Source organism: Parasteatoda tepidariorum, chromosome 6, assembly GCF_043381705.1.
Source record: "Parasteatoda tepidariorum isolate YZ-2023 chromosome 6, CAS_Ptep_4.0, whole genome shotgun sequence".
Classification (NCBI taxonomy): Eukaryota; Metazoa; Arthropoda; class Arachnida; order Araneae; family Theridiidae; genus Parasteatoda; species Parasteatoda tepidariorum.
In genome coordinates this window covers 30,317,943-30,333,088 of record NC_092209.1, presented here as the reverse complement: position 1 = coordinate 30,333,088, position 15,146 = coordinate 30,317,943, and the positions used below count along the sequence as shown (strand labels likewise).

General features: G+C 29.3%; 1 protein-coding gene across 3 annotated transcripts in view; it reads right to left on the bottom strand.

Moving 5' to 3' along the window:
* Nucleotides 1-4,285: 4,285 nt before the first annotated feature.
* The window catches only part of LOC107447214 (AT-rich interactive domain-containing protein 3A), a 14,633-nt gene continuing 3,772 nt past the window's right edge, over nt 4,286-15,146 (bottom strand). The window contains exons 2-5 of one of the 3 annotated variants that reach the window (XM_016062110.3): nt 12,867-12,905; nt 11,524-11,694; nt 7,775-7,952; nt 4,286-4,833 (exon numbers count right to left, since the gene is read on the bottom strand). In XM_016062110.3, the coding sequence (XP_015917596.1) occupies nt 4,820-4,833; nt 7,775-7,952; nt 11,524-11,694; nt 12,867-12,905 (402 nt within the window). In that variant the 3' untranslated portion in view covers nt 4,286-4,819. Of the gene's footprint in view, nt 4,834-7,671; nt 7,953-11,523; nt 11,695-12,866; nt 12,906-15,146 lie in introns of those variants that run through there. The other 2 variants (XM_016062163.4, XM_071182188.1) reach the window with 2 other exon arrangements.

Sequence of the window (15,146 nt, the reverse complement as noted above, 5' to 3'; positions counted from 1 at the left end):
ACATGCACATCATTTGCATAATAACCTCATCAGGACGTTTGTTTCATACTTAGCCTAAATAGCATCCGGCATTATATACAATGCCTAGAACATTTGTGAAATATAAATCATTTCATACTTTGCCGGCTAGTTTTAGGCATTATATATAATGCCGGAATTCATACTTTGCCGGTAACATATATATACGTTACGGTGAAACACCGAAATTTGGAGAATGTCGGCATTCACCGGTGAATGTCAACATTCACGTAGTCGCCTGGTGTATGTCCGAAATATTTGCTAAATACTAATATTTCTGACTCTCTCCGGTGAATGTCAACAATCACATAGTCGCTTTGGCGAAATATTTGTTATATCCAGGGTATACCGGGCAGTGGCACTTAACCTTAAAAAAACATCAGTGTAGGGTTAAAATATCGAATAAATGTAATTATATCCACGAATAAATTCATATCAAATCGAATGTAATAAATATTTCGGACATTCACCAAAGCACATCTGTGATTGTAGACATACACCGGTGAGGGTCCGAATGTACAAGAATATAATGAAATATTCGATCTTTCACCGACGTATTTGGTGTTTGTCGACATTCACCGGTGAAAGTCAACAACCACCGATTTCGATCTTTCGCCGATATATATATATATATTAATGAATGTGTGTGTGTGTCCTTTATAGACTCCTAAACCATCCGACAGAACGGGATGAATTTTGCCATACAGATACTTGAAAGCACGAAGAAGGTCACTGTCAACATTAGAACATTCTTCGACAAATCGTTCCTGCAAGATGAGCGAAAAACGAAATGGAATTTTCTGATTGGTTATGCGTTTGCCATTGTTTTAAATTTAGCGATTCAGTTATCACATAATTTAAAGATAACATCAGATGATAATTGCTAGCATACTGTTTGAAGATAAAATAGTTTATTGCACGTACTTAAATATTTAATTATTTTATTTTCGCTATGTCAGATGAGTTCAATGAACATTACGAAGTAACATCCGTTATTTACGGCATTAAATTTATACTTTGTCTGATGCTACGCGATTTTATTTATATTAATTCTTTTAAGAGTCTTTCTAAAAAAATACTTATTTGAAATTAACGGTAATGAAATAGAAAAAAAAATTGTTTATTAATATGAGAAATCGAAAATTAATAAGAAAGTGGTACTAATTCGTTTAAGATAAACATAAAAACTCGACGCTAATGAGGCCTAATTAATTAAGGTAATATATGCATATTGAAATAAGCTACGTACTAACTAGAAATGGAGTATTTATTTGTCTAGAACAGGGGTTTCCAACTTACATGAGGCCGGGGGCCACAATTAAAAACGCAAATCAAATGGCGGGCCACAACTTTGTCAAAATTTTATGTAAGACTCTTTTATGTTTGAAGGAACATTAAATATTACTGTCAGATTTTTACCAAGTTGTATAAAACAAAAGTATTAAATTAGAAATTAAAATAAAAAGTTGATTTTTAAAAATATCTAATTGTTATTAGTAATATTTAAAAAAATATTAAATAAGTAATAAAAATTCGGGCTACAATAACTTTAATGTGCACCTATGTATTGAACAATATCTAATTGTTGATATAAAACTTTAAAAAAGTTAGTATTAAAAGTTGCATAGTAGCGCACAAAATGTTCAATGAGAAAATTGAGGTCTGTCTGCTGCGACCACCAGAGAACAGATATTTACATTTAAAATTTTCAAATGTGTGTGTAAATATTTTCGTCCTAAATAAGTGGTTTCAAAAAGTTAAATCGGAGAACTTCTTCGAGAAAATTTCTGATACACACATGCTAAATTATATTCAGAAAATACAAAAAAATGAAATAAAAAAAGAGCAACATACACGATTATTTTTGTATTTAAATAAATATTTTCTTGGATGCAAAACCTGAGAAATAAATTTTTTTGCATCGTTGGTATGTTAAATCTCACAGAAACGAAGAAATTAGGTTTTTATTAACGAGAAAAATATTTTAAACCCATATAGATTTTTTTACGAAAATTGTCCGCAAAAAATAACAACTAATATATTTTAGTTCGCGGGCCTGATGCGGCCCCCGGGCCGCCAGTTGGAAACCCCTGGTCCAAAAAAACCATAGGAAGTCGGCTTTCTATCATTGACGATAATGATGTTTAATTAATGTTGGTAATATGTATTAATTGAAATAAAAAAAAGTAACTTCTGTACTAAAATGCAAAAATAAGGAGAAAAGCGCTTTGGGTAACCGTAAAAAATCTGTGCATATTATTATTGACACTAATTCTCAATTAATATTGATGTGTATTAATTGAAATAATATAAAATAAGCTATGTGCTAAAAAGCCTTGCCCATGGAAGAAAGATTACTGGAAAATTCGCTTAAGAAAACACTAAAATTTCGCCATTCACAGATGATGCTAAATTCATATGCATTCCTGACTACTGGTATTCGGTAATTGGCGACGAGTTTTCCGTAGTTTCAGAATATACTTTTTCCAGTGGTAGCTAAAATAGTGTATTAATATTTTAATGAATTAGAATAACTTTTTCCATCACCACTTTTAATTATTTAAACAATAAATAAAAGATCAGATAGAGAAATAGTCATGCCCCAAAATCCTTATGAAGTTGTTTTTTTTTCTTTTTAAATTAAGCGGCTTTAGTTGGCGGCCACTGACAAATACTTATAAACTCAAATGTTTAAGGATTATGTAATAAGTACCAAATATACTTATATAGGTACAAAATATATTGATATATTTGGTGATTATTAAAACTGCACCAATACCTATACTTAGGAATTAAGCGCTTTACGCCCCCTCGAAAGGGATGTGTGTATCTGAGAAAATCATTAATAGTGGTAAATTTTAATTATCATGAATCAGTCGCGAGTAATAGCATCATACCAAGAGATGCTAAATACATTTTATCTTTATTCCATTGGTATGAATCACAAACAAAAAGCTCTTATTTCAATAACGTAACGTCACCAACATATAACATTAGGCAACCTAGATTACAACATATAACATTAAGTAATACAAAAAAAATATTTTAGCTATACTTAGTGGAAGAACCAGGTAAGTGCCATTTTCAGAAGGAAAAAAGAACACATGCATCTGAATTATTTTATTACCAATTTATTAGAAGGTGAGACTAATAATTCCTTGCTTTATTTTATTTACTACCACACATAACGTAACTACCACTGCAAATATTAAATACCAAATCACTAGTATATAAGACATGTTAACTTGATTCTCTCACGAGGCACCTTTTGACAGCTGAAGGTTGACATAGTCTAAGAATAAAACCCCCCACAAATGGTGACTAGGACGTGATAAGAACTTGTCAATATTGATTTATGATCCACATTAAACAGTTGATTTGTTTAAAAATATACTGCTCGAGGGAAAAAAAATCCGGTGAAGTAAATAAAGTCTCTCGGTCAATAAAAAATGAACAAATGTCTTAGAATATGTCACAAAAAGAAATGCTCCAATATTAGTTAGAGCTAGTAAGGTTTGTTCTTGATGTAAATGTGCGAGCTTTGCGCCAAAGTGACGTCACTAGAGAAAATCGGAGGATTGGCGCGACGAGAATTTCTTCGAAGGAGTGAACCAGCCCTGACCTCAGACAGGGTCCTCTGCAGAGAGGATGGCTCCACTGGCTAGGTAGGCAGAAGACTTGATCATGAGGTGGAGCACTTAACGGTAGAACAGCTTAAAGGAGACTGCACCCTCTGTCCTGTTGCAGGCTAAATAAAGTAGTCACACACACACTCAACTGCTGCCTGTATGACTGGTGCATATTATAGAATTTCCGCACTGGAAGAAAAAAAACTAAACAAATCCTAACTCAATACATTAATCATGATTTTGAAGCTAGATTAGATAACAAATTTAATAGGAAACCTTGCTGGGTATGATAACTGATTACTTTCTTTTAACCCTAAACTAGGCAATTTAAAAAAAACTGCTTTTAATTTTCCAGCTACATAAGATAACAGGATCCCTAAGTAAAAAATATTTTGCCCTCACCAAACATATAAATTATTTCCTGCTCAATAACCTTAATCCTAGGCCCATGCACATTCTTCCCACCGACTGCAAAAAATACATGGACATTGTAACCTTTCAAATGAACTAGGTAGTGAGATGAACTTGTAAGTACCTTCCTAGATTGTTGGACAAATGTTTATGAATAGCTTACATCTGCACATGTTTATGAACCTATCGGGAGTACCTACTTAAGAATAACAAAAAAGAGAAACAGATGGGAAAAATTTAAGTTTTTATTATTGGCAAAATTTTTACATATGAATTCGAACTAAAAGAGTTAAATATCACAATACTGTAAAAAATTTAAAAACTTTACAGAAGCAGAATTATAAGTTTTAAGCAAAGTCATAAATAAAAGTATCAAACATATAGTTTAAGCCAAACAAATATAAAATAAATTTTTAAGACTGTCATTAGTGAATTCACTTAATAACAAAACCGTTGACTTAGTTATATTTACATATATACATAACAGCAGTCAGTTCTCAATGTCAGCTCATACAATTTTCAAGAGAAAAAAAAAATTCAATTCGGCCCAGTAGATGGCAGCTCCATTTTAGAGATTCATTTGATACTTTTATAAAATAGTTCATTTGAGGAATGAATGAAGTACAAGAGGCAAAGGTTAGACTCTAATCTGAAACCACATTTTAAAAACCTTTTTATATGAGAACTAATTATTAAAATGAAAATCTTCCATCGGGTGCAGCATTGGGACCACTAAACTCATAAGCACCGGTTTAATATCTTCATCTTCTTCTTCCTGAAAACAAAAATATTCAATTCAAGAAAAACTATTCAAACATTTCGACAACAGTTTGTTTCACCCAATTTATGAGAGAGTCTTTGAATGGCTAACATACAGGTCTATTCTTTTAACGGAAAATAATTTTATAATTATATAATTCACATTATTATTCTTATTTTTCTTTACAAATTTCATTGAAAATCTGAAACAAAATATTACGAATCCTAAAAGGGGAAAATAAAGTCTTTTGAAATTTTTATTTAAAAATAAAAGTATAATAAAACAGCTTCAAATTAACTAAATACAAAAATATTAATTAGATAGCTAGAAATGATTTCAAAAATTGTGATTTGAGTCCCCAAGACGAGCTTTAGTTATCTTGAATTTACTGATGATAAGGGATAAAAAGCCTTAGCTAAATACACGTTTTTTTAATATTTTTTTACATCAATTTTCACATATGACATGAATAAACTGAAGAACCTTCATAGATATATTTTACATTGAATTAAAGGGAAGAAAAACAAGTTGATTGGAGTAATAGTTAAAAAATAATGAGTTTCAAGCATTGAAAATGCAACTGTTTACTAACTTTATGCTTAAAACAATTTTAACTTAAAAACAGAACTTACTCTCTACAGCTCTGTCAACTTACTTTTGATTTTACTGAATTCAGTGCAAAAAATACATAAACAATGTTCCACTTATTTAGATGGCTAAGTCAAACTCCTTAATAGGTATAAATACAAAAATGTTCTTGGACATGTCTTTTAATTATCAGTTTAACTTTGTTTTAGTTTAATTCTTTGCTTGCAAATACTTAATTTGCAGATGTGCAAATTGTATAAGAACTTATAACACAAACCTTTAAATCAGTACTGTTTTTCTGTTTGTTTTGGTATAACTTGATTCAGCAAAAAAAAAAATCATTACCTTACTTGTATACATAGTGATTTTATATATATTAAATAACTTATCTCATCTCAGAAGAAAAAACTTCTCTCAAATTGAGTTTTCTTTTGTGACATAGGAATTAGCTTGTAAGTAACTTGGTGAAGATGACATGCCTTTTAATATGAAGTGATTTAGAGGAAAAACAATTTAAATGAAAAAATCTTCAAAACATAAATTTTAACAAAAAATGTAACCATTGACCCTTCTTTTTTTAATCTTTATTGTTTTAATATTTAGATAATCAAATTATAGTGTCTGGAATTTGTTGGTCATAAAACATGTTATGATGAATTTTAAAAATTTATGCCAGCTTTTGGAGCAGGGTGGCCACTCAAATCAGATTTCACATTTCCCTGATTTTTCCAGATAAAAATCTTAAAATTTCCAGGTCTGTGTTTCTTTTTTCTTATAAAGTGTAGGATGTGTACAAGAAAAATGTCTATATTATAAACTATTTTACTCAAAATGTTATTTTTTTTTAACATATCATCTTGAAAAAAATTATTTATTTTGAAAATTTGGCAAGATTTTTTAATGTTTTGGTACAACATTAATTTTTAAGAAATTAAGACACGACGTGGAGAAAATTAGCTTGTGGAATATATTGTTTTTATTGAATAAATTTTTTTAATGTGTTTCTTTAAGTAGTTTTTCTTCAAAGTGTACCTAGCAAATGATAAAAACAGAATGACCAATAAGACCTAGGATAAGTCTTGTTTAATATATTAATAAATTTATATAATTACAGTGGCTCCCAAAAGTGTTCATTAATTAAAATGAATATTTCAGAATGGGTATTTGATAATAAGATGTATAATCTAATCTTAGCAAAACTGCATGGAATATTTTTTAAAAAAAACAAGTTTCTTTTAAAGATATCAATAATCAAATAGCAACAATAGCAATAATCAAATAGCAAGTCATCATACGCTTAAATGTTTTCCGATTTCAGAATTAAAATTATCGTCTATTGCTTTAATTTGTTCCTTTAATTATTTTTAATTTAATTTTTTATATATTTATTTGCATTGTAGCATCAAGCTTGTGATAGCAAAATTATATTTTAATTTTTGCTTCACCGTAATATTTGCTTTTATCATTTAAAACTGGCTCATGGCCATAACAAAACAATAGGCCAAATTTGAAACTTGATTATTTGTCATCATAAGAGGTAAATCAGTAATGAATATTGTTAAATTAGATTAATAAAAATCTTAAAAGAAGGATTTCATATCAGAGATTAAAATTATAAAATTTGTGGAAAAATTCATAAATTCACAAATGAGTGTTGTAAAAGTTTCTGTAACATTTAATAAAAAATATTCTGCTCGAATTTCACCCGACAAAAAAAAAAAAAAAAATAGTTACTTTATTTACAAACTTATAAACGCTATTGTAGATGTAAAAGGAAACTCTACTAAATATTACTAAATAGGAAAATTGGAATATTTACTAATAAGCAGAAATTTTTACTAATAAGCTATATAATAATTTTTACTAATAATAATTTACTAATAAGCAGAAATTTTGTATGATGACTCTTGCGCGATAAAGTTTTTGTTACTTTTTGATGATTGATTTCTTAAAAATAAAATTTTGCTTTGTTTTTAAAATATTCAATACATTTTTTATTATTAAATAGCCATTCAGAAATATTTATTTTAATTAATGAATTTTTATTTCCCATTTCATTGAAACTCATTCATCACTTTTATGAGTCACTGTATTTACAATCCAATATAAAGCTGAACTGTATTTTGTATTTTATGGTTAATACATGGTAAAGAAAAAAACCCTCACTTTCTAAAAGGGAAATTAATTACTTTTTAAAAACACCCAAGAAAAAAAGCACCTTAAAGGGCTTTTAAATAAAGAAAATAAGCACTTTTTAAAAACGCAGAGCATCATGGTTACAGTGTAGTGTTTGCTTTGGTTCCTAGGAATTTGCTAAAACAGGATTCAATTTTATAACAATTATAAAAATGATAAATGCAATGAATACCTGCTCTTTTCTCCAGGCTACTTATAAGAGGAGCAGGATCAATGCCACCCATATCGTATTTACATTCATAAGGCAGAAGATGTTTGTTGTACTGCATCCTCATTGTATATACCACACTTGAAGAAGAACCAATTCCTAAGAGTTCTGCAATTTCCTTCCACATCCTACCTTTCATCACCTGAAACATCCAAATTATGTCCAACTGATCAGTCTGCTAAATTTAGTTATACTTTGTCGTAAAAAGGTTGATATATCTTTTATTTATATATATTGTAGACAAATCTGAAAATTTTTTTCCAACGAAATATATCATACTCCCTGTGGCAGAATCGCGGCGACATTGTAGCAGAAGTTACTGAGTTCTTGCAGAAAGATTTTTTCTTTTTGGGAAGTAAAAAAAATTTCATTTTCTTTTGCAAAAATGTTAGATTTTTTTCCCAGAGGGTAAAGAAATGCTTGCCATTTTATTATTTTCATTTGAGAAATAATATACGTAGTAAATACACAAGTTGGCGACCTTTGTGCTAAAATACAATCTAAGGTAAACAACGTTTAGGAGCACAAAAATATTTATAAAATGCAGACAGCTGTTTCGGATGCTCAAAGGGCAACCTTCATCAGTACAACAGTTGCACTGATGAAGGTTGCCCTTTGAGCATTCGAAACAGCTGTCTGCATTTTATAAATACTTTTGTGCTCCTAAACGTTGTATACTTTAGATAATATATGCAGTGTTTTAATCATTTACCCCCCCCCCCCGGGCAACTATTGCTTAATTTTTTTTATTTACTTATTTTTAAGAAAAATAAGTGCTTTCTATTGCTCAGATACTGTTATTGATGTTCTCATGATTATTTTTTTTAAATGGCGATATTATTACGGCAGGCAAAGTTTGAACCCCGAATTCAAGAAATCACTCTTTAACACACTCGTTTCCCCCTCCCCCCGATATCATCATTGATTCATACGGTGTTTCAATCGTTTTTCCGGCAGCCATTGCTATGAGTTTCCACATTAAAAAAAAACATTCTCAATGCTTTTTTAAACAATTTTATTGCATGCGAAACTCACTATCGCTTATTTGAGAAGTTACTTTTTTAATGCGACGATTGCAAATTTTTTTTGGCAGTTATAGCAAGCCCTATCAATTTCCAGGTTTTTTTAAAAAAAATTCCTGTTATTTCTCAGCTGATATTATTTCTGCATGTAATCGCACATTTAAATAAATACTTTCTGATGCATATCACAATTTACGCCAATGATATCATAAATCCATAGTGTTTTGATTGTATATCAGACAGATATTGATTTTGTTAGACAAATAAAGGATAAAAGGGTATAAGGTTCGATCTTCGTTAGTCGTTGAAGAGGACGATCTCATGCATTCAACTTGTGTCGGTGTCGCGATGGTCTGTGGGGATTGGCCAGTTTCTTTTCATTTGCTGTTGGTAGTTTTTGCGTGGATCATGACTTCATCCATCAGCTGTGTAAAGAGTATTTAAGCTTCCACTGAAGCAAATTATTTTGTATTCTTTCTTTTTGTTAGTCACTTTGCTTACCAATGTTTTTAAATAAACTTATTTCTTCAGAAACTTTGTTTTATCGACATACAGATATGATATTCTGCGATAATCTCGGATGTCAGATTTTAACTTTGTTTTTAAAATCAGATAGTTTTAATATGAAATTTATTACAACTGAATCTCGAAACGAAACACACATTTGAGTAACCCTTTTTAAAATGTTCCAATTCGCATGATTTTGTCACTGACCTTTTTTTCCGGTAGTTGCGGCAATGGATTTGACGATTTTTAATAAGTTTCTTTTATAATTTGATGATGATTTACAAAAAGTAAAAAAAGGGCATAATTAGTGCGTTTTTCTCCTTTAAAGACTTAAAATTCATTTTATCCAAATAGAATTTTTTTTCCATTAACACGTTTTTCCCACTTTTAATTATAAGAATTAAAACTATCTTGCAGAAAGATGTTAGTGCTAGAGAGGTTTGTCGCAGAAAGCCTGAAAATATTCTGCCACAGGGATCATACTTTGCAATGTAAACCTCGGGCAAACCAGTCGTTAATAAGTATTAGTATTCTCTGTTAAAATATATCTTATTCAAATTTTTTTTTTAATGCTTGTAATAACAAAATATATTTAATACCACAATTGGTGTCTTAAGACCTGAAATATATGAAAAATAGTTAAATATTTTTAAATTAATGATAAATAAACATTTTCAATTTCATGATTGCTTTATTTAGTATTAATCTTTGAAATAAATAATATAGTTTTCACTTGTGTAATAAATATTTTCAATCAAAATTGCTAAAAAGAAATATTAAAAAACTTTCTCAATACATCACCTAGCTCTAACAAATCTGTCAAAAACTTAACACAATTTACCTATACACCAGGGCTCGAAAAAACTCAGAAATTTTACCCGTCCCCGAGGATGGCTTGTTTAATAATGTACCCGTCCTAATTTGAAACTAACTCGTCGCTTCTAAATAAATAAAAATATTATTTTTTCTTATTACAAACATTTATATAAATTACACAATGAATTAGTAGCTACTAGGATTACATCATACAGTAATAAAAGAAATACTAGGTTACTAATACTAAAACCTAGTATTTCTTTTATGAAATAATTTATTTCTTTCATGTAATAATTTAAATGATAAAGGTTAAGTTATCTGGAACGTCAATTTATCCAAGGGTTCTTTAAATGAATCAAATATGACGTTTGCCAGTTCCCCAATCAAGCCTATGATTGACAGAGGTTTCTGCACAGAAATCTGAAAGGGGTTTTCCATTTAGGTGAATGTTCATAATTGCGTTTAACGCTTATGTAATGTGTTTTTTTGTAAGTTCATTGCTGAAAAGTCCCTTTCAACTGCTGCAGTACTCCCAGACGGAAAAATCATTCCACCATGCGCAGTATGTTGCTGTACGGCAGGGGTGTCAAACTCGCGGCCCGAAATGAAAATTTTTGCGGCCCAGTCAATATATCCGACGCAGAGTAAAAATAAAATAGAAATGTGAATTAGAAAGGAAACTAGCATATGAAATTAAAATATACTTTATTTATAAACTATACGGATCATTTTAAATTGTACGAGCGAAAATGTAAAATTCTAATTGGTTTGCGGAACCTGCCATTCCAGGAATACTGCATCGTAACAAAAATATGCAGAAAAAATTTCAAATCTTAAAGCAGAATTTCAAACAAAGATTAAAAATTCTAATTCTTTGAAAGACAAATTTTGTTTGTTTTCTTCGATTTTCTCAATAAATATAAACTCAGTAAACAGTAATTATGCAAATGGAAGTGCGAATCAAATTTGACGGCAAAATTCATTGAATTTTACAAATATTTACCGGTATGACACCCCTGCTGTACGGGATTTCTAGATTAGAGGATAATTTTAGAAGTGAGGCGCTAGACTCCTGTAAGATAAGAAAAATTGAAAGTGTATCTTGAACATTAACGGGAAAATGGCCGTCCGCGCGGACGAATGATTTCGTTGTCTGCGGGAAATTTTTGACCGCCGAGGACGGGTGGTCTTTCGAGCCCTGCTATACACAATTTTATTCTTTGATATTAAAATAATTATCAGTAACTAAATAAATGAGAAGAACCTTTTCATTGAAACAGGTGGTTAAAAAAACAACCTTTTATAACTATGTGAACATTAATAAATGGTAGAGAACTTTGAATTTGTTTGCAATGGAATGATAAATACCTCAACAAAGCCACCCCTTTCTTTAACAGCCAAGTACAGCCTGTAGAGATCGAGTGGCTGCTTGCTGATTGTAGGACATTGAGAGAGAGGAGTACCTTTCTCCTCCTGATACATGATTAAGTCATCTAAAAATAATCTTCTAACAGGATCATCAGAGATATCATACAATATCTGCAAAAAAAACAACACATTAATAATCTTCTTAGATGTCATCGTACTCATGCAGGGTTGCCACAGAGAAAAACAAACAAAATAGATGCTTTTAGTAGCCTAAAGTATGAAAATAGTAGCCAAAAACTAGGAAAATAGTTGCCTAAATAAGAACAAAAATTCATCAAAAATATGACTAAAATTTTGTTAATGACTTAATTGTCATATACCATGATACATTCAGTCAAGTGGCAAATATGATATTTTTTATATAAACGTTAATGTTTATATAAAAATTATATATATATATAATTAATTATATATATGAAAAGTGATCACCCCAATTCGAAATTCAAGCATCGTAATATCGTATATATATATATTTTTCCTTTTCAAATCATGCGGAATTTCGTAACAATAATCATTGAAAAGGCGATCGAGAAATGAAATAGATTTACAATGGAATCTGTGCTCAAATTTGCAATTAAAATTTTTTTGAAGAATCTGTGTTCCAAAACTATCTTGTGGGGTGCAGATTTTCCACCCAATTTATGCTTGAAAAAAAATCCCGCTAGAATTACAGAAAAGTCTCCCACCAATAGTCTCCTCTTCCTGAAAATAGTTGCTTTTTTAGCCTTTTCAGGCAAAAAAAGTTGCCAGTCACCTCATGCCAAAAATAGTTGCATTTTAGTTGCCTGTGGCAACCCTGCTTATGAGATCAACCATTGAAATAAGAGACGACGATCTAGAATTTGGTTCCTAGACTTATTAACTGATTGATTATAATCCTGTTTTAAACAATACAATAATTTTAAGAGATTTGTACTTTCTAATAATCCAAACTCATTTCAAATATACTGGATGTCTTGATTTGAATCAAACTGCAGCTGAACTGATTGCAGAGTATTGCACATTACAGCAAACAAAATTTCATTCAGGAAACTCAAATGTATTTTGATCCAAGCATTAAGGTTTCGTATGTCAATCGCAAAAAAATTAAAAATTATTTTTTAATAACAATAAATGGAGAGTTATTGAAGTTGTTTGCAATCGTAAGAAATTAAAAAAAATTTTATATGAAGGTTGTTGTTTTTACAAGGTTTAAATTCTATAATGAGTTAATTTCTGAATAATGCATTATTTTCAAAAGTACCATTAATAATAAAAATGAAATAATATAATATTATTTTTACCTCTATTGGGGGACGATAATAAAATTCATTACTGATGACCTAAAAAGTAAAAATACATTAATTTAATTCATTCATTTAGAATTATCATATCATTTCAACAGAGCTCATTCTAGGCAGAAAAAAGGGGAGGGTGCAAAAGTTTAAAAAAAGGGCAATATTATTCTAAAAAGGCAATAATTTCCTTCTATGTGCTTTACATGTTCTATTAAAAAAAAATTGTCAATTAGTAAAAGAATTATTTTTTTTAACTTTACTAAAAGTTGCAAAGCAATAATATTAATTACTAATTTTTATCAATAAATTAACATATATATCGAGTTAATTAGCTAAAATTAGCTTAGTAATTTATTTAAAATGTATGCGCATATTAATAAAATAATAAATGTATAATTTTAAGTGTCTGTAGTTATGATTTAATAATTAAAATGATTAACAACAATTATGATTTAATGATACTGGAAGTAGCTGCTAACTTTCAAAGACAAGTGCAACAAGGGGGTGTGATGGCTATTTTCCCTTTCCCATATAAATCTATGTATTGACAGCAATAACAAACTAAATAAAAAGAGTTAAAAACAACAAGTTTAAGAAATCCATTGTAGAGTTAAGAGGAAATCCAAGAAATATATATATATATATATATATTCAAAATCCAAAAATTTGACAAAAAAGTGCAATTTTTAAACTTGTAAATCATGTGATTATAAATCCCGATGGTTAATTTAAAAATTGTATGAATGAATATGCATCATATGCATGATTTAAAATTTAGAGAATAAATCATGATGCCTAATTTTTAGATCACGTAAATACGAATCACGATGCATGATTTTTAAATTGAGCAAATATGAATCCCAATTTTTGAAGCAAGCATCAATATGAAAATCGATGTTTGATATTACTACCACAAAAATGAATCACGGCATTTGATTTTAAGCTAGCGTGAATACGATTCACTACATAAGCTTTTAAAAGCACGCAAATACAAATCGCAAAAAAAATTTCTGCGGAAATTAGCAGGAGAAATGGAAAAATCTGGAAAAAAGAGGAAATCCGCGGAAGAATCACTAATTATTAAGGAGAAAAGTAAACATTCTTGAAATGAATAAAACTATACTTTTATACTTCTAATTTTTTTATATATATAAAACTACGTAGATTTCAGCAAGCAAATGGCCCTTAAGAAATATTAGAACCCTTGGTGAAAGCAGTTGGTTTCAAACAGGTACAGTTACTAAGTAGAAAAACCCCATTATTTGCATAAAAAATAAGACTAAGGTAAGATAAGCAGGGGTCTATCTAGGTTTTTCTGAGAGGTACCTATTTTGTGAAAAATTAAAAATTATATTAAAAAATCAACAGAAAAATACGGATTTGTCGTTTCTTACGGAATACAAAAATAAAATTTTAAGAAAATGTATTTTGTGAAACTACCGTTTTTCCTAAAGGTGAATTTGTGAAACTACCGTTTTTTCTAAAGTTAAATTTGTGAGGGTACCGCTAAACGGTAGTAAATTCGGCCTGGTCAGACCCCTGGGTAAGTACAAATAAAAATCAGTTAACTGAACCAAAGCTAGACTAAACTTTCAAAAATATAAGTCACAAAATGCTCTTTTAGTAGCATTTTAAAAACACAGGTTTATCTTTTTTATAACTGATAAATTTTAGTAAAGACAATTGCATTTATGTATAATAGATATATTATTAATAAATTATTAAAAAAGGGACAATAATTAAGAAAGATAATATATTTATAATTAACAAAATATGATATTAACTTTAAATCTATTTCATAGTTTAAATATATGAGAATGGTATCATTCATACATTTTTTTTATAAAACTATCATAATTATAAGGGTCACGTTATAACAGGGTTTGAAAAAACCCGGGGATTTTTGAAAAAACCCAACCCGCCTGGGTTTTATTGAAAAAACCCGGGGAAAATTGGGTTTTATTTGAAAAAACCCGGGGAAAATTGGGTTTTTTCATTTAGTGCTCATAAATTTTACTGTGAAAATATTTTTATTTATTAAATAGTGTTGTATAAGTAAACACTAAAATTTCATCTGACTTTTACCTGTAATAAAATTAAACTGGAATAAATATTTAATGGTCTTCCATGTTTTTATAATACGATTAACAGAAAGTGAAATTAAAATTACGTATAATTATAAAGAGTATCAGTTACTTGCCCCTTTTTTCAAATATTTAGATAAATATATGCATTTTTAGATACATTTTAACTTTATAGTTTCAAAAGACAAATTAATCTTAAAAT